The 26,930-nt window shown below is 35.8% G+C and overlaps 2 protein-coding genes across 6 annotated transcripts in view; both read right to left on the bottom strand.

Annotated features, from left to right (window-relative positions):
- The window catches only part of LOC122752744 (regulating synaptic membrane exocytosis protein 1-like), a 357,197-nt gene extending 334,494 nt beyond the window's left edge, over positions 1 to 22,703 (bottom strand). The window contains 5 exon segments of the mRNA XM_043999633.1: positions 22,015 to 22,458; positions 22,461 to 22,529; positions 22,532 to 22,591; positions 22,594 to 22,627; positions 22,629 to 22,703. Of these exon segments, the coding sequence (XP_043855568.1) occupies positions 22,015 to 22,458; positions 22,461 to 22,529; positions 22,532 to 22,591; positions 22,594 to 22,627; positions 22,629 to 22,703 (682 nt within the window).
- Positions 22,704 to 22,741: 38 nt separating this feature from the next.
- LOC122752745 (regulating synaptic membrane exocytosis protein 1-like) overlaps positions 22,742 to 26,930 on the bottom strand; it is a 386,130-nt gene continuing 381,941 nt past the window's right edge. For all 5 annotated transcript variants that reach the window (XM_043999635.1, XM_043999634.1, XM_043999637.1 and 2 more), the window contains 2 exons: positions 25,022 to 25,370; positions 22,742 to 22,880 (listed from right to left, as the gene is read on the bottom strand). In XM_043999635.1, the coding sequence (XP_043855570.1) occupies positions 22,828 to 22,880; positions 25,022 to 25,370 (402 nt within the window). In that variant the 3' untranslated portion in view covers positions 22,742 to 22,827. The remainder of the gene's footprint in view (positions 22,881 to 25,021; positions 25,371 to 26,930) is intronic.

Genomic DNA, 26,930 nt, shown 5'->3' with positions numbered 1-26,930 from the left:
CAACTGGGCCTACTATTTTTAATAACTGTGAATCAGGCATGGAGTTGACTGAAGTTTATCTGTGAAAAAATTTATTTTACCTGAAGTGCAAACAAGATTCCATGCTGAAGGGGAAAAAAACAAACAAAAAAACAAAAACTCTTGTCATCCACTTTATAAACCATCATTCAAATGTGATCATATTTTTGATTGAAAATATTCTTATAGAATATGATCACAATATATCAAGATATGATATCATTAGAATATCATTCTTATAATCAAAACAAATAGTTTTTACCTGGTCACAAAAATTTTCTATCATAGTAGCCTAGGCTGAATTATATAATATTGACTTTCAATACAAGTACTTCCAACACTTCTCAAATAGTCTCTCATCTTTTGTTGGTCATATCTGGATCTTTGTGACCCTATGGGTTTTCTTGGCAAAGATATTGGTTCATCATGTCTTTCTTTAGCTCATTTTGCAGAAAAGTGACTTCCCCAAGGTCCCACAGCTAGTAAGTGTCTGAGACCATTTTTAAACTCACAAAGATTAGTCTTCCTGACTCCAGGCCTGGAACACTGTATCACCTGGATGCCTGCTTTTTTTTTTTAATCTTATTAGTCATATCCAACATTTTGTGACCCCATTTGGGGTTTTCCTGACAAATCAAATACTGGAGTGGTTTAACATTTCCTTCTCCAGCTCATTTTACAGATAAGGAAACTGAAACAAATATGGTTAAGTTACTTGCCCATGGTCACATAGCTACTAAGTGTCTGAGGTTGACTTTCAATTTTGGTCCTCCTGAGTCCATGTGCCATCACTCTATCTGCTGTGCCACTTACATGCCCCTCACCTTTCTAACCAACTCCAAATTGAGCTGAATTGGTGAGAAATTAGTATATTTTTAAAATGTACAAATTTAATTCAATTGAAAAGTAGACTGAATGAGTAACTAGTATAAGCAAGAAAAATAAAAAATTCTGACTAAAATACCCCATACATGCTCTCATGGTTCATTCTTCCAACAGAAATATAGCTTAGAAATCTTTTGACAATAGTAAGATCCAATTAAACCTGGCCTAGTTTTACCCCCAGAGAGTCAAACAGAATTTAGTTGACAAACCTACATCATATGGCACTATCAACCTGACAATAGCACTTTTACCTTTTCAATCCATGTATATCGCATTTGTATAGTGTTAAAAAGAAAATACACATACATAGAAATTCTATAGTTTTCTATAGATTTTGACCACTAAGTCATTATGGTAGATCAGAGCTCTACATCAGAATTCTCTTCCATGAAGTCCAAACCTCTCATTTCTACACAAGAATATACCAAAGGAGATGACTTGCCCAAGATAGTGACTTGTCACACAGATAGTAAACCTCAGAAGCAGGATTTATACTCTGGTTCTCTGGTACCAAAGCCACATTGCTTCTACTTTCCACACCACTTAAATATAATCCCTCTCCATTCCTAGACATCTCAAAGAAAATAGGGTACCAACCAGAGATAGAAATGGTAATTTTAAAGATTATAATAGTTGATCTCAGTATGGTATAGAAAAGATAAAAAAAACTGAAAAAAATTTCTACTACCCTAATAATCTATAAATATCTATGGAAACAATAATCATAATAATTCTCAAGTGGATTGGCTGAGTAAAAGGGAGAGGGAAAGAAAGAGAGTGAAGATGGACAGAGAATAAATCAAGGTAGCTTCTTTTATTTGCAAAATGTTTAAATGTTTCTATTCTCAAATTTAATCCAAGTCCATTTACTCAATGATATTCAAATGATGGAAATTTTTTCTGAGTGACACATAAGTTAACTCAAAGCAATATGACTCTTTTGGCTCAATGTCCAGCTAAAAACTACAAACTGTTTCAAGGTCAAAATGTGTAAACATGTGGATATTTGTGTGTGGTAGCTATTTCATAAAGTCATATTCTTTTAAAGTTGGAACAGAGCTTAGAAGTAAATTAGTCTAACCTCCTAATTTTGGAGGTGAAGAAACAATGGCTCAAGGGAGGTAAAATTACTTGACATAAGACCTACAGATAGTATACATACACACGTGTATATACATATATGCAAACATATGCATATGTGATATATCAATTATATATGCCTCTAGATAAATGTCCTATTCAACATTTATGAATTATCATTTTATGATGACATAATTATAAAATTTAAGACGAACATACTGTATAAACAATGCAACACAGTGGACTCCCATTTTTGAGAACAAAAATTGGATTCATTTAAAATTTTTTAAAGTAGATTTGTTAGAATGCACATCTAGTACAATTTAAAATATCTACATTCATAAACCATTAACAAAAAATATCTCTTAAAGAATTATAGACTCTTCTCCAAATAGATCCAAAAGAGGACAGAAATTGGTTTTGATTATTGAATTACAATAACTGATCACCTTATCTTTGCATTAAATTTATACATTTTTCATTTTCAAATCTTCTATCTTTTGAAGACTAGGGCTACTCCTGCCACATCTCAAAATGAAGTAACTTCTTTTTTCCTCTTAAATGTTACTTTGGGCTCCCTACATAATCAGCTACTGGAGCTACTATAGATTCCTTCTCTGTATTTGAATTTCCAAATTAACCTTCTCAACAAATATTTATGTATGTGCCTAAATGATATGCTTAATGCAGATTTTCTTAATTTTGCATTTGTGAAACCACAAATATATTCATTTCAATATTTACTATGAACCTATTGTGTACACTCTTTTAAGCACTCCATGGTAAACAAATTTTAGAAAAAGAATGGGCCCTGCTGGTCTTGGATCCAGAAGACCTGAGTTCAATTCTCATTTCTGACACATTCTACCTCTGTGACTCAGAGCAAGTTACTAAACTTTTAAGTCTAAGTTTTCAAGAAGGAACTGACCTTCATTGATAGAAATACCTCCCTCATCTAAAGTTTCCTGAGGCAGTGAAATCACAGGTCTCTGTCACATGACATCATGAAAAGTATAGAATATGCTATATGCATTCAAGGAATTCTCATTGCTACCTAATATGATTAGATAACTGTTCAGATGATTTATATATCCCTCTCTGTATTTCTAAGAGTCCATCTTTCTTTCAACCTATACAATGTTAGAATTAAAAAAAATAACAAATCAAAAATCTGTACAACACTATTATTTTCCAGAAACTGGAAAAAGAAAGTTTGGGTTGTCTTGGAAGCAGATCACTTGTTAAAATCATCACTGTAAAAAGGATTGGCTCTGGAGTCAAAGGACCTGGATTTATATCCTGCCTTTGATATTTGTTACCTTTGTGGCCTTGGCTGAGTCACTTATCTCTTCTAGGACTCAATGTCTTCCTCTATAAAATTAGGGCTTTCTAATAGATGAGCTCTAGGGTCCCTTCCAGCTCTAGATCAATGACCTTGAGATGGAAAGAATAGCTTTAAACTGCATCTAATAAAACCTCTTATATGGCTATGTGGCATAATAGAAAGTAAAGTCAACAAGCATTTATTAAGTGCCTACTATGTGCCAGGCACTGTGCTAGGCATTGGATCTGGAGTCTGGGGAAACCTAGGCTTGAATTCTTACTCTGACAATTATTGGCTTTATGAACATGGCCAAGTCACCGTCTCTGTGTCTCATCTACTTCACAGGATTCTTGGGAAGCTCAAGAGACAATGCATAGAAAATCAATTGTAAACCTTATAGAAATATCAGTGATTGGTTTTCCCCAAGTCCTCACAAAGCACTTTACAATACTCTTAACAGATTTATGACATACTACAGTGCATTCTGTCACTTGAATTCACGTCTTATCTTCCTCAAGATTTTAAGTTCCATGATAACAAGGGCTCTGTTTTATCAAAATTTTCTGTCTCTTCCAATACTTCACACACACAGTAGACACAAAATTAGTGTTCATCGAATTCAACTATAAGACCAAAAAAGAACCTAGATTTTTTGTGAAACTGAAAACTTCATTTTTGTCCACCTGTGTATGTGTGATCACAGATAGCTGGGAATAGAACTCAGAGATTATCTAGTTTAACCCACTAATTTTATAGATAAGGAAACTGATACAGAGAACTTCAATGAATTGTCCAAGTTCACACAGCAGATGTGAAATTTAGACTTAGGTATTTTAACTCCAAATTCAATATTCTTTCCACTGCGCCACATTGATACATGTGTGTGAATGATTATATGAATGAATTTATTATTAATATTGATTCATTCATTTGTTCATCCGAATTCAGTGTTCTTTCCACTATACAATACTGGTATGTGGATGTATACATGTCTATGTATATGTGAGTGATGGTGTGTACTTGTGTTTTATTTGTCTCTCTCTTCATTTCGGTTGGGTAAGTAAGCAGTCTTGAAATAGAACCTCTCCGCTGAAAGGCCAGACTACCTCATCCATTAAGCAAAATATACCAAGAACAAACCAGATGAGTCAAATAATGTTGATAGTTTAAAAAGAAAAATCTACAGAATGTAATTTCCATAAAACAAATGACACCAGAATCAGGTGAAATGCAGTATTTCATTGCCTGGACTTGGAGGACTGAAAATTTGTCATTAAAATCACTTTCAGTTTTTGAAATGTGTGAATTCTGGACTTTTAATTGCAGATTTGTGCCACAATGGGCATTTTCTGAAGATTATTTTTGAAAATCTAGTTCAAATGTTAGTTTCCACTTCTCCTGGTTGAACATAAATCTGCTGCAACTGTCAATACAGAAATAATATTTCTGAATATAGCTTCATTTGAAACCCATATCACTGGGTCAAGTAATAGACAATTTTGTTTCTTTTTATGGGATTCTACTGCAGTCATAAAGGCTATTTTAGGATTTAAAATATTTTGAGTCATTTAAGTGTTAGAAGTGAATGGTAAAAATTCAGTTCTTTCATTGGAATGGTATTAAACTGAAATTTTATTTATAACTCTTGCAGAATTGGGAAATAAGATGAAAGCTCTAAACTAGAATGCCAATATGTTGTTTAAGGAACTTCTCAATCCTTTAATATTTAAATTACATTGAAGATATAAATACTTTGTATAGGACTATTCCTAAAACTACTGACTACTTTCCAAGGCAATGAGGACATTTCCTAGGTCTCCAAAGTCTTGATCTGAAATCAGTGACAGTGGGTTTAAATTATGCTTTTGTACTTTGTCACCAAAGCTCCTGTTCTTTGTTTCACCCCTTATACTTCTGCCATCTTTTCTACTATGAAGGTGAAATATATTAAATGAAATTAGATGTTGATAGACCAGCCTATTCACTCAAGAAGAGGTCAGAGTATTTCAGTACACTTTGATCAGATGCAATGAAATGAGAGTAGAGGTGACCAAATATGTGAATGTGTTTACATATACATATACATACATGTAAAATGTATACATACATGTCCGTATTGCGTGTGGGTGTATATACATACATATATGTGTATATGCATTGTACACACACACATATATATATGGGAAAAAGGATGAAATATCTATTTACAGAGGGACAAAAGGAGTGAAACAGCAGGCAAAAATGGAGAAAAGGTCTTTATTTTTCATACCTACAATTATAACTGGGTAACCAAGACTGTGACCTATACTAGGCATGTGTCCTAGGGTGAAATATTTCTAAAAAAGTTTTGTTTATGTCATTTTTTAAATTGGATTCATTGCCAAATAGACTTTTCTTCTCTCTCTAATGTGTAAGCCTTCTCTCATACCATTTTTTAGGCCACTTCACCAAAGGTAAATGACATATCAACTCTAGTTGACCTCAAATGTAGCATTCTCCATCCAGAATGCCCACGTTTACTACAAAGAAAGAAAGAGAAATTGATTTCTTTTTGTCTTCTTTAGGGCCATGCTTCATCATTATAAATCATCGAGCATTCCTTTTCATTTTAAGAGGCAGATTGGTGGCACATTATATAAATTGTTATGCCTGGACTAGTTCTAAAGAAAGACTAGTTCTAAAATGGTCTCAGATCCTTACCAGCTGTATGACCCTGAGCAAGTCACCTAACTTCTCATTATCTCAGTTTCCTCACATGTGAAATGGGAATAAAAATAGCAGCAGCCTTCTATAGTTGTTGAAGATCAAATTAGATAATAATTTGCAAAGCAGCTTGCATACCTTAAAGCAATATATAAATGCTAGCTATTATCATTTTATTGCTCTTTCCATTTAAATTGCTGTAGTCATCACAATGACTGGTTTTCTTGTTTTCCATGTTGCATCAGTTCATATCAATCTTCTCATGAATTCTTAATTTTTCTCTGAATTATTCACAGTCATCATTTCTCATGGTGCACTAATATTCCATCAAATTCATGTTACTTAATTCGTTTAGCCATTCCCCAATCGATAAGCATCATTTATTTCTAGCTTTATACTCTCAGGAAGAGCACTGTGATAACTCTTTTGGTATATATGGTAAATTTCCACCACAGACCTACCTGAGTTATAGATCAGCGGGATCTCTGGATCAACAGATATGGATATTTCAGTTATTTTATTTTTGCATAACTCCAAATAGTTTTCCTGAATGACTGAATGAATTCCCAGCTCCTGCCAAGAGTGTATTTAATCTAGCAGCTCCTCCAATACTGACTATTGCGTCAGAGACTATTTTTGACTTTCTGTATATTCAGCACATAGCCCGGTGCCTAGCACATAGTAAGCATTCGATAAACATTTGTTAACTTATTGCTTTTGTCATCTCTGGCAATGTGCTGACAATGAACTACTTTATTTTGCATTTCTCTTATTATATGTGATTTGGATCAACCTCTGATAGTTATTAATAGTTTTTACTCCTTTTAAAAACTCTTTATTTTTCATACCTATGCCCATTTATTGCATACTTGCTTTAGATCTTATAAAATGTTCTTAATTCCTACAAATCTTGGATATAAGACTGTTATTATCACTATCTGATATAAAGCTTTTCTCCCAAAGATCAGGTTCAAACTGGAATTTTTTTTTTTCAGGGCAATGAGGGTTAAGTGACTTGCCCAGGGTCACACAGCTGGTAAGTGTCAAGTGTCTGAATCCGGATTTGAACTCAGATTCTCCTGAATCAATGGCCAACTAACTGCCACCCAAACTGAAAATTTTAATGAAATATAGAGCTGGAGGGGACCTTAAACATTAGGTCTCAACTCCTGATTTTACAGAAGAGGAATCTGAAGTCCAGATATATGAATTAACCTGAAGTTACACAACTTGTATTTAGGAGAGCTGAGATTCTAGGCCCTCTTAGGCAGCTAGGTGGCTCAGTAGATAAACTTCTGAGCCTGGAATCAGAAATACATGAGTTCAAATCTGGCCTCAGATGCTTACTAGCTGTGCAACCTTGGGACAATCAGTCACCTTTGTGTGCCTCAGTGTTTTTCAGTGGTAAAAGAGGGATAATAATAGCACCTAATTCCAGGCTTGCTGTGACAATCAGATGAGATAAAGTATTTAACAAAATCATTGTCACAGAGTAGGGAAGTGTACAATAAAGATTGTTTCCTTTCTTCTTCTGACTCTAAAATCAGTACTTTTTCCAAATGAGTTTTTTTTGGTACTATTCTAAGGAAGAAAATGGAAGCAGTGCTAGGGACACCACGGTCATAATAGGTTCTGTGGCAGGCATTATGTGGTTTTACAGATGATTGGGATGTATGTAGAAGGAATAGCTGCTGGAACCAAGTTTTGGTCCAATCTTGAAGCTACTGTAAAACTTGCTTCCCTACTCTAGGAAGGGGAGCAGGCCAGGAAGCAGCTGTGTTATGTGTGTGTGTGTGTGTATGTGTGTGTGTGTGTGTGTGTGTGTGTGTGTGTGTGTGTGTGAAGTGTTAATAGAAGTAAGCCCCCATCATAGCTGAGGGGCATCACTTAAGATTAAAGGGGCGAGGGAGTGAAGAACTCCTGCTGGATGGACAGCTGCGTGTTTTTGAAGATGACTCTACTTGCACTTGAGAAATTTATTCTTCTTTTGAACATTCCTGAAGCAGGTAGGGCAAGAGGCCCTGGTTGAATGGATAGTGAGAGAATCTATGAGATCGGAAGGGATAGTTTTAGGTATCAAGAGCCCCGCAGGGGATGAGGTAAGACAAACCTAAGAGGAAGAACTACTTTTCCGATCCAGTAGTTCATGGTCAAATGCAGGATTGGTGGAGTAAGGAGCACTCCTACAACACCTAATTGCCCTTGCCCTCATTCAGTTGTCTTAGCAGGGAAAAGAGGGCTCTTTGCCCAGTAAGGGTCAGAATTGTTGCTCCATTGCCCCTCAAGGGAGGCTGAATGGCAAGAACTTGGTGGAAAAAGCTCTGCATTGGGAATCAGGAGGCTTGGGTTCTAATGCCTGCTCTGACAATCACTTTCCTTCCGTTACCCTTTATGTAAATGAACAGGCCAAACAAGGTGATCTCTTCTCTTTCAGCCCTAATAATCCATGACATTTTAGCTCCATTTGACTCACTTCAACTCAGCCTCAATTTCACTATAGTTGGACACTGCCCAAGCCATTCTAGATCCTTTCTTTCTCTATAAAAAAGAAAATGTTGGATTATATTGTCCCTGATGTCCCTTCTAATTTTAACAGAATAATTTGAAAACATTTTATTTGCAGGGAAGTTAGCTTTGCCCTCTCCTTCAGATTTCTCCTCAAAAATTTCTATATTTTTGTGGGATTATACTCTTCCCCCCATAACATTCAGCTTTCTTGGAAGCCAAGTGTGAAGAAACAACTGACTTTTGTGGTAATTGTCCCAGATGCATAAATTCCAAATTATGGTTTTGTCTTAAACTAATGCTCTTAGACATTTCATTTCATAAGTAGCCACCACTTTTCTGAAGGTCAGTTGCAAGCTACTAACCTTGTCTACCCCTAAGGTACAGAATGAATATCCCTTAAATAGTAAATTTCAAGTTTCATGAACAGGAAAGTGAAATTTTTATTTTACTTTAATTTTCATTAGAAACCTTTCCACTGTGTTATTTCCCTGCTTAATTCCATGTTTACATTCCTTTTAAAGTTTATCAGGCTCCAGATTTCTTCTTACATCAATGTAGAGCCAATAAATGACATATTTTTGAGTTTTACTGGCTTATGAACTGTCTCTATCTTGCATGAATTCTTTTTTTTTAACACAGACATAATTTTCCTGCATTTTTAGGTAGGTCCAGTAATCACAGACCATGCTAACTAACACACGTCTGGTATATCACTATGTTTCAGTGTTGGACTTGGAATTAGAAAGACCTAAATTTGAATCCTGTTGCATATACTTACTAACTCTGTTTTCCCATTCAAGTCACTTCACATCTCTCACCCTGTTTCCTCATCTGCAAAATGGAAATAATAATAGTACCCACCTCAGAGATAGGGTCATTGTAAAAATCAAATGAGATAACATGAATGTGCTTCATAAACCTTAAAGCACTCTATAAATTCTAACTATTAGCTTAGTTATTTTGGGGGGAAGGAGAGGGGGTAGAATTATATTGATTTATTTAATTTTAATTTATGGGATAAAACAAGTATTTCCATAAAATAATATAATAAAAATATTTTTGCACATGAAACTGCAAATCTATTATGTACAACTTGTTACTCTTTTAAAATATATAATAAAGTTAGCATGTAATTTTTTCCTATTTTTTTCTCTCCCCACCCAAGACAGACGGTTACCATTGACACAAATAGGTATATAAACATAAAATTATTCTATTACTTCAATTTATCAATTCTTTCTCTGTATGCAGATAATGTTTTTCTTCATATGTCATTTATAGTTAATTTATATATTTAAAATAGTCAAAATTGCTTACTTGCTGAAGGTCATTCTTAAAACAATATTGCTTTTACTGTATACAATGCTCTCTTGCTTCTGCTCATTTTGTTCTTTGTCATTTCATGCAAGTCTTTATGTGTTTTTCTAATATCATTGACCTCATCATTTCCTATATCACAGTAGTATTCCATCACAGTCATAAATCACAACTTGTTTAGTCATTCCCCAATTCATGGGCATCCTGTAATTTCCAGTTTTTTTGCCACCACAAAGAGAGCTGCTGTAAACATTTTAGAACATATGGATCATTTTCCTTTCCCCCTCTGGAAATAGAAGTAGTATTGATATTGCTGGGTCAAAGGGTATAGACATGTTAATGATTTTTTTGGCCTTAGTCCCAGATTGCTCTCTTCATTAGCATAGTCAATGGAGGCATAGGTGGTACAATGGATAGAGCACCAGAGTTGGAGTCAGGAAGACCTGAGTTCAAGTCCATTCTTCCACACTTACTAGCTGTATGACCTTGGGCAACTCACTTAACCTCTGTATCCCTCAATTTGCTTATCTATAAAATGAGGATAATTATAACACCTACCTCCAAAAGTTGTTGTGAGGATTACATGAGATAAAAATGAAAAAGTGCTTAGCATAGTGCCTGGTTACATAGTAAGTGCTATATAAAGTTAAGTATTATTATCCTTATTATTACAAGGTTGTGGCATAGGAACTGAATTACTTTTCAGATATAGTACTTTATATATTGTCAATTTAAAATTATTATAATAACATTTATTCTAAGAAAATATCCTCAAAGAGATTTTAAATAAATGAAACCAAAACATGGCCTTTTAAACTCTGTAGGGGGTAAGAATAGGGATGGAGCATCAACAAGAACTCTGTTTTGGGTGGGAGAGATGAAGATATCAAAAATAATGTGAAGGTAGAGTTATTTAGCTCTTATTTTCCTTCAGTTTTCTCTAACATGGAAAAGCAATCATTGAATTAAGATGGAAGAACAAAATTGACTAGCAGGTAATGGAAACCTAAGAAAAAGAGATGATTAAAAACCAAACAATATATAGCTGCTTTTGATGAGTTCAAATCTCCGTACCTAGATAAACCACATACATGAGTACTACAAGAGTTAGCAGAAGATGTGATGACATTTAACAAATCAAAGAATTGGAGAAATGACACAGGAACATAGGAATGGAGATGGGCAAATATTGTTGTGATTTTTTTTAGAAAGAGTGGATTAAATTAAACTATATAGTTGGACATTGAGTCCCAGAAAAAGTGCAGAACATATTTGTTGTGTTCTGAAACTGGATTCCCCTATCTCATTCAGGCTGGAAGCAGATGCTCATAGGCCTGACACCAGTACTGATCATTATAGAAGATATGACATGCCACATTTCTCCCCTAATGCCCACTAAGACAAAGGGTTTGGCATATTACTGATGAACTTAGTGCAGGTCTCATCAGCATTAGCCTCACTGCCACTCAGAACTATCAAGCACAAGTGATCTTATTAGCTCGCCTCAGTGGATCTACCAGCCCTGTCTCTTGCAAGAACTGGGATAACATCCATGTACCATTACACCTGACAAAATCCTAGAATATATTATCGATATCTGTGTACAATTATTGTGCATAAAATGCATTCTTATATCTGGTATAAGTATTTAGTTAAGAAAGACAGACAGAGACAGATAAATCTGTTTTAGGCATACACAAAAATATTATATATTTCTATATAGAGCCATGTATTTTATCTATGTGGAGATATCAAAGCTAGGTAGGCATAGCAGATGAGTGGTGAATCTGAAATCAGGAAGATCTGACTTGAAATTTTGTCTCAGACACCTATTACCTATGTGATGCTGGGAAAATCACTTGACCTCTATCTGTCTCTTGTGGTAGGGTCATTTCAGTTGTGCGTGATTCTTCATGACCCCATTTTGGGGTTTTCTTGGCAAAGATACTGGAGTGTTCTGCCATTTCCATTTCCTTCTCCAGATAATTTTTTTAAATTAATAAAGTATTTTATTTTTTTCCCGTTACATGTAAAGATAGTTCTCAATTTTTGTTTATACGGGCTTTCCAATTTCAGATTTTTCTCCCTCCCTCCCCTCCCTCCCCCCTCCCCTAGACAGCAGGTATCTGATATAGGTTATATATATATATATATATATATATATATATATATATATATATTATATGTATATATGTATATATATGTATATATGTGTATATGTGTATATGTGTATATGTGTATATATCACGTATATATGTGTATAGTGTATATATACGTATATATGTGTATATATGTGTATATATATGTGTGTGTATATATGTGTATATATATATATACATAATAACATTAATCCTATTTCTGCATTAGTCATGTTATAAGAGAAGAATCAGAGCAATGATGAAAATCCTCAAAATAGAAAAAACATCAGCACCAAAAACAAAAGAAATAGTATGGATCATTCAACATCTATACTCCACGGTTCTTTTTTTTTTCCCCTTGGATTTGGAGATCCTGTTCTACCATGAGTTCCCTGGAAACTCTTCTGTACCATTGCATTGGTGAGAAGAATATAGTCCATCACAGTAGATCAACACTCAATGTTGATGATACTCTGTATAATATTCTCCTGGTTCTGCTCATCTCACTCATCATCAGCCCACGCAAGACCCTCCAGGTTTCTCTGAACTCCTCCTGCTCATTGTTTCTTACAGCACAATAGTATTCCATTGTATTCATATACCACAACTTGTCCAGCCCATTCCCCAATTGATGGGCATCCCTCAACTTCCAATTCCTTGCCACCACATAAAGAACAGCTATAAATATTTTTGTACATGTGGGTCCCTTTCCCCTTTCCATGATTTCTTTGGGAAAAAGACCCAAAAGTGGTATTGCTGGGTCAAAGGATATGGACAGCTTTATCACCCTTTGGGCATAATTTCAAATTACTCTCCAGAATGGTTGGATCAGTTCACAGCTCCACCAACAATGCATTAGTGTTCTAATTTTCCCACAGCTTCTCCAACATTTATTATTTTACTTTTTTGTCATATTAGCCAATCTGATAGGTGTCAGGTGGTACCTCAGAGTTGTTTTAATTTGCATTTCTCTAATCAATAGTGATTTAGAGCATTTTTTCATATGGGAATAGATAGCTTTGGTTTCTTCATCAGAAAACTGCTTGTTCATATCCATTGACCATTTCTCAATTGGGGAATGACTTGGATTCTTATAAATTTGATTTGGTTCCCTATATATTTTAGAGATGAGGCCTTTATCAGAAGTACTGGCCATAAAAATTGTTTCCCAGTTTTCTGCCTCCATTCTAATTTTGGATGCATTGCTTCTGTTTGTACAAAATTTTTTAAATTTAATATAATCAAAATCATCCATTTTGCATTTTATAATATACTCTTGTCTCTTGTTTGGTCATAAACTGTTTCCTTTCCAAAGAGCTGATAGGTAGACTATTCCTTTCTCTCCTAATTTATCTATGGTATCACCTCTTATGTCTAAATTGTGTATACATTTTGACCTTATTTTAGTATAAGGTATAAGATGTTGGTCTATGCCTAATTTCTGCCATACTATCTTCCAGTTTTCCCAGTGGTTTTTGTCAAATACTGAGTTCCTATCCCAGAAGCTGGAATCTTTGGGTTTATCAAACACTACATTACCAGTGTCATTTACTACTGAATTTCCTGTGCCTAGTCTATTCCATTGATCTACCACTCCATTTTTTAGCCAGTACCAGATAGTTTTGATGACTGCTGCTTTATAGTAAAGCTCCAGGTTTGGTACCGCTAACCCACCTTTCTGTGAATTTTTTTTCATTATTTCCCTTGGATATTCTTGATTTTTTGTTTTTCCAGATGAATTTTGTTATTATTTTTTCTAGCTCTATAAAAGAATTTTTAGGTAGTCTGATTGATATGGCACTGAATAAGTAAATTAATTTAGGCGGTATTGTCATTTTTACTATATTAGCTCTGCCTATCCGTGAGCAATTGATATCTTTCCAATTATTTAGATCTGATTTGATTTGTGTGAAGAGTGTTTGGTAGTTGTGTTCATAGAGTTCCTGGGTTTGTCTTGGCAAGTAGACTCCCAAGTATTTTATATTATCTACCGTTACTTTAATGGAATTTCTCTTTCTATTTCTTGCTGCTGGACTTTGTTGGTCATGTATAGAAATGCTGATGGTTTATGTGGATTTATTTTATATCCTGCTACTTTGCTAAAGTTGTTAATTGTTTCAAGTAATTTTTGAGTTGATTCTCTAGGATTTTTTAAGTATACCATCATATCATCTGCAAAGAGTGATAGTTTTGTTTCCTCCTTGCCTATTCTAATTCCTTTAATTCCTTTTTCTTCTCTGATTGCTAAAGCTAACATTTCTAGTACAATATTAAATATTAGGGGTGATAATGGACATCCCTGTTTCACCCCTGATCTTACTGGGAAGGCCTCTAATTTATCTCCACTGCATATAATACTTGTGATGGCTTTAGGTAGATACCATTTATTATTTTAAGGAAAGCTCCACCTATTCCTAAATTCTCTAGTGTTTTTATTAGGAATGGGTGTTGTATTTTATCAAAAGCTTTCTCTGCATCTATTGAGATAGTCATATGATTTTGGTTGGTTTTCTTATTGATGTGGTTGATTATGTTAATAGTTTTCCTAATGTTGAACCAGCCCTGCATTCCTGGTATAAATCCCACCTGGTCATAGTGTATTATCCTGGTGATCACTTGCTGTAATCTCCTTGCTAGTATCTTATTTAAGATTTTAGCATCAATATCATTAGGGAAATTGGTGTATAATTTTCTTTCTCTGTTTTTGCTTTGCCTGGTTTTGGTATCATCACCATATTTGTGTCATAAAATGAATTTGGTAGAACTCCTTCTTCACCTATTTTCCCAAATAATTTGTATAATATTGGAAATTAATTGTTCTTTAAAATGTTTGGTAAAATTCACCTGTGAACCCATCTGGCCCTGGGGATTTTTTTCTTAGGGAGTTCATTAATGGCTTGTTCAATTTCTTTTTCTAATATGGGTTTATTTAAGAATTTTATTTCCTCTTCAGTTAACCTGGGCAGTTTGTATTTTTGTAAATATTCATCCATTTCATTAAGATTGGCAAATTTATTGGCATACAGTTGGGCAAAATAATTCCTAATTATTGATGTAATTTTCACTTCATTGGTGGTAGCATCACCCTTTTCATTTTTGATACTGGTAATTTGGTTTACTTCTTTCTTTTTTTAATCAAAATTAACCAATATTTTATCTATTTTATTGGTTTTTTCATAAACCAGCTCTTAGTTTATTGATTATTCTATAGTTTTTTTTGCTTTCAATCTTATTAATTTTTCTTTAATTTTCAGGATCTCTAGTTTAGTATCTAATTGGGGATTTCTAATTTGTTCTTTTTCTAGCTTTTTAAGCTGCATGCCCAATTCATTAAGCTCCTCTTTCTCTTTTTTATTCATGTAAGCATTTAGAGCTATAAATTTTCCCCTAAGCACTGCTTTGGCTGCATCCCATAGATTTTGGTATGTTGTCTCATTATTGTAATTCTCTTGGATATAGTTATTGATTGTTTCTATGATTTGTTGTTTGGCCTATTCATTCTTTAGAATGATTTTATTTAGTTTCCAATTGATTTTCATTCTACTTTTCCCTGGCTCTTTCTTACATGTAATTTTTATTGCATCATGATCTGAGAAGGATGCATTTACTATTTCTGCCTTTCTACATTTGATTATGATGTTTTTGTGCCCTAATACATGGTCAATTTTTGAAAATGTGCCATGTACTGCTGAGAAAAGCTATATTCCTTTCTATCCCCATTCAATTTTCTCCAGACATCTATCATGTCTAACTTTTCTAGTAATCTATTCACATCTTTCACTTCTTTCTTATTTATTTTTCGGCTAGATTTATCTAATTCTGAGAGGGGGAGATTCAGATCCCCCACTAGTATAGTATTACTGTCTAATTCCTCTTGTAACTCATTTAACTTCTCTAAGAACTTGGATGCTATACCACTTGGTGCATACATATTTAATATTGATATTACTTCATTATCTATAGTACCTTTAAGGAAGATATAATTTCCTTCCTTAACTCTTTTAATGAGATGTATTTTTTGCCTGCAATTTGTCTGAGATAAGAATTGCTACCCCTGCTTTTTTACTTTAGCTGAAGCATAATATATTCTGCTCCAGTCTTTTACCTTTACACTGTGTGTATCTCTGCTTCAAATGAGTTTCTTGTAAACAGCATATTGTAGGATTCTGGTTTTTAATCCACTCTGCAATTCACTTCCATTTTATAGCAGAGTTCATCCCATTCACATTCACAGTTATTATTACTGACTGTCTATTCCCCTCCATTCTATTTATCCCCTTTGTACTTTTCCCCCCTTCTTTCACTCTATTCCTCCTTCACCGACGTTTTACTTCTTACCCCTGCCTCCCCCAATATGCCCTCTCTTTTCTTTACCCTTTTCTTTACCCTTTTCTCCTTGCTTTTTGTCCTCCCTTCTATCAGTCTCCCCTTTCCCTTCTCCTTTTGCTTCCCTAAAGAATGAGCTAAGTTTCTTTATCCCAATGAATGTATATGTTATTCCCTCTTTGAATCAAATTTAATGAGAGTAGGGTTGAAACAATGTTCACCCCTCCTTTCTTTCCCTCTATTGTAATAGGTTTTTTTCACCTCTTCATATGATATAATTCATCCCATTCCACCTCCCCTTTCCTCTCCTCCCCATAGACACCCTTTTAAACCCCTTAATTCTTTTTTGTGTCATCACATCAAAGACAATTTATATTTATATCCTCTGTGTAAAGTCCTTCTCTCTGCCCAAATACATTTACAATTCTTAAGAGTTATGAGTATTATCTTCCCATGTAGAGATATAAACAGTTTAACCTAATTGGGTAACCTTTTTTTTTCCCCCTCTGTTTACCTTTTTAAACTTCTCTTGTGTCTTGTATGTTAAGATCGAATTTTCTATTCAGTTCTGGTCTTTTCACCAGGAAAGATTGAAAGTCCCCAATGTCATTAAATGGCCATCTTTTCCCCTGAAAAAGAATGAACCTTTTTTGCTGGGTAATAGATTCTTGGCTGCAATCCAAGCTCCTTTGCCTTCCGGAATATCATATTCCAAGCCTTGCGGTCCTTTAATGTTGAAGCTGCCAGGTCCTGTGCAATCCTGACTGTGGCTCCTTGATATTTAAATTGCTTCTTTCTGGCTGCTTGGAGTATTTTCTCTTTCACCTGATAATTCTGGAATTTGGCTATAATATTCCTTGGAGTTTTCCTTTTGGGGTCTCTTTCAGGAGGTGATTCGTGGATTCTTTCAATGATGATTTTATCCTCTTATTCTGTGATATCAGGGCAGTTCTCTTTATTAATTTCCTGGAATATGGTGTCTAGATTCTTTTTCTGGTCATGGCTTCCAGGCAGTCCAATGATTCTCAGATTGTCTCTCCTCGATCTATTTTCCAGATCAGTTGTCTTTCCAATGAGGTATTTCACACTTTTCTTTATTTTTTCATTCTTTGATTTCTACTTGACTGATTCCTGGTGTCTCATGGATTCCTTATCTTCCAACTGTCCCATTTTAATTTTTAAGGCATTGTTTTCTTCAGTGAGATTATGCACCTTTTTTTCCATTTGGCCAAGTAAATTTTTAAGGCATTGTTTTCTTCAATGAGATTATGCCCCTTTTTTTTCCATTTGGCCAAATGAATTTTTTAAAGCATTGTTTTCTTCAGTGAAATTATGTGCTTCCTTTTCCAAGCTGCTGATTCTTTTTTCATAGTTTTCTTGTTTTGCTTTCATTTCTCTCCCCATTTTTTCTTCTACCTCTCTCAATTGATTTTTTAAATCATTTTTGAGCTCTTCTAGGAAGGCATTTTGTCCTTGAGACCAATTCACCTTCCCTCGTGAGGCTTCACATGTAGGCAATTTGAGGGTACTGTCTTCATCTGAGTTTGTGTTGGCTTCTTCCCTATTGATAAAGAAGCTCTCAATGGAGAGGGCTCTTTTTTGATTGTTACACATTATTGCAGCTTGTTTGTTTATTTTTTAAGTTGAGGTCTGCTCTGGGGGCACCAGGGTCCCTGTTTTGGGCTTCTGGTTCAGGGGTATAGGTGCTGTGTGACCAACTTTTTACTCTGAGGCCTTTATACTGTGTGTAGTTTTCCCCCCTGCACTTCCTGTCTGGGTGCGCTCAGCCAGGCGCCTGATCCTGCCTGTCCAGTTCGTGGCCCTACTGCCTGCCCTCTCGGCTGGTGCAGGTAGGTTTTTCCACTGTCCTTCTTGGCCACCAGATTTTTGAGCCAGGTTCCAGGGGCCTCAGTTGTTTGGCTGTGGCCCGCAGCTCCTGCTGACTTGCCATGACCCCCTTGGCGCTGGGCTGCTGCCCTGCTCTGGGCCTCCCTTTTGCCCGAGTCAGACCGACCTTTTCCTGAAGTCTTCTAAATTATCTCTGGTTGGAAGACTGTGTTTCTCTGTCTCTTTGCAGGTTCTATAGTTTCAGAATCCATCCAGAGGCTTGATTTAATGTTCTTTTTGAGGGAATAGAAGGAGAGCTCAGGCAGCTTGCTGTTTCCTCTCTGCCATCTTGGTTCCACCCTCTAATAAAGAATCCAGATCATTTTTTACAGATGAGAAAGTGAGGGGAACCGTGTTAAGTGACTTGTTCACAGTTACATAGCTACTAAGTGTCTGAGGCTAGATTTGAACTCATGAAGCTGTCTTCCTGATTCCAAACTGAGTGTTCTATCCAGTGTTCCACCTAGCTTTCTCAGTTTCCCCAAATGTCAAATGGGGATAATAATAGTACCTGCCTCACAGGGCAGTTGGAGGGTCAACAGGGATAAGATTTGTAAAACTCTTTAAAAACTTTAAAGTACTTATATAAATGCTAGCTATTATGTTAGTTGTTTCATTGCAGCTATCATTATAAGTCTGATTATGTAGCATATTAGGAATAGTCCACATGTCCAATAAGCAGATTGAGTTAAAACATCACAATTCCTTAAAAACAGATCAGTCTTGAAGAAATATAACAGTAAAGTACAAAGGTAATCATGATAACCCATTGACTGTCAGACTAAAGAACATACCATAGTTAACTCTTAGTTATAAAATATAATGTATGAAATATATACCATGTAATACATAAAAATAATCAAAAGATAAACAAGAGTTGGAAGAGGCCTTAAAGTCTATCTGATCGTAATCATCCTTGACCAAGAATGCCTTGTACACAGATTTTACCCAAATAATAATCATCTGCCTTTTACCAGAATAAATTATTGAGCCAGGTCATTATGTCTGGATATCTCAAAAGGTTAGGAATTTTTAAAAAATTGTTTTCCCCCTTTACAGCAAGTCTGATTGTATCTCTACAACTTTCTACACATTACTCCCAATGTTTCACTCTGGGATCAAGAAGAAACAAAGCCTAGCATCTCCTCCTCATTAAACCTCTTCAAAAAGTAACTTAAAAGGGAATAAATTGATTCTCTGTATATAAGAGCTTCTTTGAATAATTGTTCTCCATATGACATGCAATAACATTATAATAAAATGTTCTCTCTCAATAAACAGAGGTACTTCATCTAATACAAGGTTTTTACATTTTTGTGTATAGATTCTTTCACATTAAGCCTAAGGAGATTTGGTTTGGTCTGAAGGGAGTGAAGTCAACTTTTTAATTCATTACTTTTACTCAATTTAGTTATAGTAAAAGAAATATGAATATATGGTAGGAAAACATATTTCACTAAATAAACATGTTCATCATCAAAAAGGCAAAACTTCATTTTTTTTTTCACCTCAATCAAAAGCATGGCCAACCTGAAACAGAGTTTTAATTGACAAAATCATAGAAAAACTTTCCATCTAAAAGGGAACTTAGAAACCATCTGGTTCAAATCTTTATTTTCTAGATAAGAGAACAGAGGGCCAGAGAGACAATGAAACCCACACAGCCCATTAATGGCAGAGTCTAACCTTGAAAATGGGTTTCCTAGTTCTCAATTCCATGCTGACTTGCAATTGTGTGATCAGACTATATCAGCTTTCTGTTGTTACATTCATTAATGAATGGAAAACACTTTTTAAAATAACATCAAAACATTTTCTGAATAAACAATCCACCTACTCATTAAATTGCCCTCAAAATGTTAGAAAGGGAATGGCTACTCCCACAATTTCATTTCATCAAATACTACCTTAGCTTTTTTTGTTTGTTTGGGTTTTGTTTGTTTGTTTACATTTTTTCACAACTAGTTCTTCTAAGAAGATGGCTTGGATGACTTTAATGTAGTCCAATGGCCATATTTCCTGTCTATCCTGAAACCAAACCAAAACAACCAACCTCCCCAATATATTCTCTTCAAATATTCCATTTATGTTCTATTTGGGTTTTGAATATACACATGCATTTATACACATACACATGTGTGTAAATCCATATATGTATGTTCATACATATATACACACCTACACAAAGAGGGGTATATGTATACACATAATATGTACATTCATGTATACATAATCAAATGAATCAAATTATGGGGAGGGCGGTCAAAAGTGTGGGGATCAATTGATAAAAAATAAAGTTGATTTTGAAAGGCTTAAATAATTGTGGTAAATGACTAGCACACTTCCAAAATATACATATTTTACACATGCACACATAAATCTCCATGTATGTGTAGATGTATGTGTATATGTATAAAGGCTAAAATTCTAGCTATACTGTCTAAAATATCAAATGAGTGGTTGCCAATAAATTATAAGCTTTAGCAAGAGTTAGACTTTTAAGCATTTATTAAGGAGAATAAGAATTTTGTAAAGAGAGAGAGAAAGGCCTAGATTTCACTATCTATGAAAGGGAGAGAGTATTCCTAGCTCTGCTGTCTGCCAGAGTCCACATGAAAGAGCGTGAGTCAGAGCGCCAGCCTCCCCCCTTCTTCCTCCCACAAGCCAATGTCACTTCCTGACACCAAAGAAAAGATGCATGGTCTTGCCCTCAGAGACCTTCTCCTCATGGTGGAGCTTTCTACAGTTAAGTCTCCAGTAGATGGCATCATTTCAATTGTTACATATGTATGTGTGTATATATGAAAGTCAATTATGTGCATACATGTGGGTTTATATATAGGAAAATTCTGTATTTGTTTACACAGCTATATGAAAACCGACATGTTTACACATGTATGCATATATTAAAACACATACATGTGTATATATCCATGTATACACACACTTATTTGTGAAAATATGTGTATATAGGTATGCATATATGAAAAGTCATGTTTATGCACAATTGTATACATGATATTCCATATGCATATATGGGAGTGTATATGTGAAAATCTATGTATTTGTGTATGTATATGAAATTCATGTATGTGTACAATATGTAAAAATATGAAAACCCATGTATATGCAATGCTCACATGGCACACATGAAAACTACATGTATACATAAATATGAAAGCTATGTGTGTGCATGCGTATCTACATGAAAATCCATATGGTTATATGCACATATACAAAGATACATATGTGTTTATATGTGTAAGTGTATATGTACATGTATACACATATACATATGGATTTTCAGTTACCTTTTACCACAGTTTTGGTGAGAATTTTTTCCATTAAAATTTTTTCAATTCTTTTCTTGAGGCCATAGTTTCCTCAAAACCTTATGAGAAAGATTCATTGGAGTAGTGTTGTTTTCTATGACTGCCCATTCAAACCTCTTAAGTCAATCATTTTGTTTTGCTTAGAACATTTACCACCTACAGTTCCATGGAAAAGAGTAGCAGCCTTCCCCAGTCAAAAATTAAGTGAATTAACAACCAACAGTTAAGGAACTTAAATTTCAAGGCACTGTCCTTGAGTTATGGTGGGTAAAGACCTTGTAAATCTGGAATACTTGGTTGTGTTTTCAAATTCTACATAAGAACCGTGTGTGTGTGTGTGTGTGTGTGTGTGTGTGTGTGTGTGTGTGTGTGTGTGTGAGATTGTCAAGGACTGCAGGTCATCAAAGAAAGAACAGAATGTCATAAAGCAAGACTATGGGAGCAGTGTGCATTTTCCCCTTTTCCCCAGTTACTCCACTTTCTACCTCTCACTTACCCTTTTCACTGACGCTTTCACTTTCTATTTCCACATCTTCACAGCTGGTGTACTCAGGTGTAGAGGCACCTTCTTCCTCGGAGCTGCTGACGGACATCTGTCTCTTCTTCCCCCCTCTCTTGGACCTGTGGGGCTTAGGAGGTGATGGCCGTACTGACTCTGACTGGTCAGAGCTTAGAGAGTCATTCCTCAGCATCGTTTCCATTTTCTCTCTCTTTGCTTTCCGGATAAGTATAGCGGAGCTAGGATCCAGGCGACTCTGCTTTTTGAAAGACTCTTGGTTCTTGGACTCCGGGTGCTCTGTTGGAACAGGGCCGTGCCTGGGAGCTGGTGGGCTATGGTTAGTTAATTGTTTAGAAACGGATATTCTTACATCACCCGTTCTTTCTATGGAATATGACCTCTGAGTTTCCAAAAGGGATTTTCGGTCCTGAGTTCCAGAGGGCTGGGCCGTTTCTCTAACTTGTTCTCGGGAACCTCTGATTCTTCCACCTCTGTGTGGGGCAAAGACACTCACTATGCCTCCTTTCATGGCGGGCTTTCGATACTTTGGCATGCATGCGCATCTGATGCTCTTCGGGGTGGGCTTGACGGGATACCTCGCTAGGTTAGGGGTCACTTCGGTACCGAGTCTGATATTCTTCTTCTTTCCTTTGCTTATCATCCTCCACACCCTTTCCCCTCCTCATGTTTTCTGGCAAATCTTGTGACCGGCCTTCTCCAGCTTCTGCTCTCCCGCCTTTCTTTCCTCTCCCTCTCCTCCACAGGTCCTTCTCCTTGCTGGAGGGGAGGATTTTGGCACACGTTTTACGTTCACTTTTCAGCCCACTTTGCCATTCTGCTCACTAGCCAACGAAGTCTTCTTCCTACCAGAAATATAAAAAAAGTAAAATAAGAACAATGAAAAAAAATTTAAATCACAAAAATTAGACCAATCGAACAGTGCCCCTTTAAGCTATGAAACAAATGCTTTTCACATCATTATTAGCATTACTGTATGATTCGATAAATAAATATGACATCGACTTTTAGAAGTGGGTGATGTAGAGCCATGTTAAAAGCTTTACACCAAGTTCTTGTTTTCCAGATATGAGCCAACTGCCTCAGAGTGTTTCTAAGAACCATGTTTTATGGTTTTTGCCACTGTGAATGATTTCAATATTTTCAAATTGTCTACATGGATAAGATCTAAAGAACAACAAATAGTTGTTGAATGAGTCACATTTGGCAGAGGCCCTTTGCTTGTTTCCCATTTGAGCCTTCTCTTAAAGGTTGCTTACCTATATTTTCTCTCTCTGATTAGAATGTAAGTCCTTGAGGACAGGAACTGTTTTGTGTTTTTTGCCTTTCTTTGTATCCATAGTGCTTAGCACAATGCCTAGTGCATAGTAAGTGCTTAAATGTTTGTTAATTTACTGAAACATTTCTTAGATATAGTCCAATGACTATCAAGAATCATTGTTACTGTGAGGCACAAAAAACACTTTTTAACAATAGATGTGAGCAAAGTGATAAAATATAAAATGCACTGGGTTGGGAGTCAGGAAATTGAGATTCTGACCCTAATGCTGACACTAGCAATTTCTGTGCCATCTGACAAATCATTTATTGTCTGTGAATGCTGCTTATCTCATCAATGAAGCAAAGGGATTGGACAAGATGACAACAGAAGACCCTTCCATCTTAAATTTTTTGGTCTATGGTAGAAGAAGGAGATATTATTGACTACTTCATTTCAACTGTGACCCATTTCTATATTGCTATGTATGTCAAACATGATACCATAGACAGTCTATGAATTACCCAGGAATATAAACAAGGGATGTTTTAATATAAACATGTTCATATCAGAAATCTAATCTAGTGCTAGGTTAGAGAAGGGGGACTTTGAGTCATGAAGATTGGATTTAAAAACATCCCCTCAGACACTAACTTTGTCTATCTCAGAGAGTTGTAAGGTAAAAAACAAAGAAATGCATGTGAAGAACTTTGCAAACATTAAATGTTGTGTAAATATCATTTATTTTTACCCAGAATAATTATTTCAAGTGTGTAGGAACCTCCCAGATGAAGAACCCCCTCCCCACCAGTGCAAGTCAGCACTTTTTATGCAACTTATGATCTTAGAGAATTGTCTGAGGTACTGAGAGGTCCAAATGATTTACACAGGGTCACACAGCTACTAAGTGTTTGCAATAGGATTCAAACTTGTGTCTTACTGACACCAAGTCCAATCTTCTATCTGCTGTGCCACTTTCTTAGTGAGTAATGAGTAGAAAAAAACTATGCAACACTAAAATTTCATGGACCATGGAATTTTAGAGAAAGTCAGATGATATATTATGCTTAGGTCTATAAATATGAAAAGGGCAGGTAGGTGATACAGTGGATAGAACCCTGACCCTGGAGTCAGGAAGATCTGAGTTCAAATCTGGTCTCAGACCCTTATTAGCTATATGACCCTGGACAGGTAACTTAACCCTATTTGCCTCAGTGTTCTCATCTGTAAAATGAGGTGGAGAAGGAAATGCTAAACCACTCCAATATTTATTTTGCCAAGAAAACCCCAAATGGGGTCACAGAGTTGGATATGACAAACAACTGAACAATAAGTATGAAATATATTTTCAATCATATATACTCTAAGGTTAAATACAGTGGAAATAATACTGACTCAAAGGATGTGGTTCAAATTTACCTCCGCCACCTTTGTGACTTTGGGCAAATCACTTAACCTGAACCTCATCTTCGTCATCTGCAAAATGGGGGGGTCTTCTGGGGTCCCTTCCATCTAGCTGTACAATGCAGTGGTGATCTATCCATATGTGGGCTCATACTCACCCATTTCTTCACCTCTACAGTTAGGTTTTGGGTACACAAAGGTTTCTAACATTCTCTACCTTTTTACAAGCCAGGGGGGCCTCCAAATGGCAAGGCTTTTTCTGACTATGCCCCAGACATGGATGTCTAGGGGAGAGAGAAAGAACAGGTTTTGCTGGATGATTACCTTTCTCGAGGGGGTTCACTTCTAGATCTGGATGAAACCTGTTTTTGTTCCAGACCCATGGCTTTCTGGGACACTTCTGTTTTCCTTTACTTCGCTCTGAATGGGACCCCTGATGGAGTGATTGTCCTGGGAGGCTGCTGCTGTGCTTAAGGGGGTCTGAGATCTTGATCGTTCTTGGTAGCCTGGCTTTCTTTTCCCTAGGCACCTCGGAGCCTGCACCCCGTAGCTGTGTCACTGAGAGTCCGCGTCTTGACAGTGGTGGGCTGAGGTCCACTCCCAAAAAACCAAGCTCCGGGACTTGGTTAAGATTTCCTTGTTGCTTTCGACATAAATTGCATACCCACATAACCCTATTTAAAGAAGAAAAGAACAAGTTTCCAATTCACTCAGAGAAATGCATTATCTGCAAAAGGGGAAGAACATGCATTTAAGTGATAGCTTTTATTTATCTGAGACTAATTGGTTTCACTGGTGCATAGAGCTCTTGGAAGGAAACTCCCTTAACCAAAGCAGATCTTCTACTTACAGTCTTAGAATGTAGAGTACATGTAAGTAAGTATTGTTTCATTTACTACATTTTCACTACCATAGTGCCTGTCACATAGCAGTTCCGTAATGAATGCTTGGTGATTGATTTGAGAGCTGACTTTAGCACTAAGTAGTTAAATTGACTTTCTCAGGGTCACTTATCAAAGGAAGACCATGAATCCAGAATGTCCTAGTTCTGAGGTCATCTATCTATCCACTATACTAGATTGTCCCACCTCTCTCTCTCTCTCTCTCTCTCTCTCTGTTTCCCCCTACATAGACTACATACCTGCATATGTATATATTTGTATATATATACACACACATACATATATGTGTGTATGCATGTATATATGTATATATTTGTTAAGAAATAAGTAGCATATTTCCTGAATAATATAATTTGATTTCAAGAGAAATTAGATAGCTTTGTATGTACAAAAATTCTTCTAAATTTCTTGAGAAAATGGAACTTTCTCAAGTGGGATGTGCACTAGTAAAATCTACATCCTGCCTAGATCTGCTGAGCAAGTGTCTGTCCCTCAATTTACTCAGACATAAAAGAAAAGGATTGTCCAAGGTGAATTTGTGTATGAAGAAAACTGAGGTGATTTGTCACCTTTAGACCTTAATCACTAGGAAAAGACCTGATGTTTGGTACTTAGAGCAATCTAGGTGACCGAGTGGAATGGAGCACCGGAAGTCAAACCCTGGCCTCAGGCACTTTGTAGATGATATCAATCCAGACAATATTCCAACTGTCAGATAAGCCTGCAAATGCTTGGAGCTTTGTGATTTTAGGCTTCAGTAGAAGAAGAGAGGGGAAAGGCAATGGATAGAGCACTGGACCTAGAATCAGGAAGATCAGAGTTCAAATATAGCTTTAGCCACTTGCTAGTTGGATTACATTGGGTAAGTCACATAACTGCTGCCTGCCTTGCTTTCCTCATCTGTAAAATGGGGATAATAATAGCACCTCCTTCCCAAGAATATTGTGATGGTGAAATGAGATAATATTTGCAATGCATTTTTTAAAACTTAAAGTTCTACATAAATGCTATCTACTACTGTTTTTTTTTTAAATCATTTATATAAAGCGTGCTATTTGCCAGACTCTGTGCTAAGGACTTTATAATTATTATCTTATTTGATCCTTAAAACAACCCTGGAAGCCAGGTAACATTATTATCTTCATTTTGTAAATGAGGAAACCGAGGCAAACAGAGGTTAAGTGATTTTCCAGGGTCAAACAACTAGCTAGTATTTGAGGTCAAGTTTGAACTCAGGTCTTCGATTGTTTGTGAATAAAAAAAAAGTTCTAAGCTTACTTTCCATCTTGGGGCATTTACTCTCTGGGTCTCAGTTTTCACAACTGTAAAAT

Source organism: Dromiciops gliroides, chromosome 4 (assembly GCF_019393635.1).
Source record: "Dromiciops gliroides isolate mDroGli1 chromosome 4, mDroGli1.pri, whole genome shotgun sequence".
Taxonomy (NCBI): Eukaryota; Metazoa; Chordata; class Mammalia; order Microbiotheria; family Microbiotheriidae; genus Dromiciops; species Dromiciops gliroides.
The sequence above is the reverse complement of the archived record's forward strand: the minus strand, read 5'-3'. Positions and strand labels throughout refer to the sequence as shown.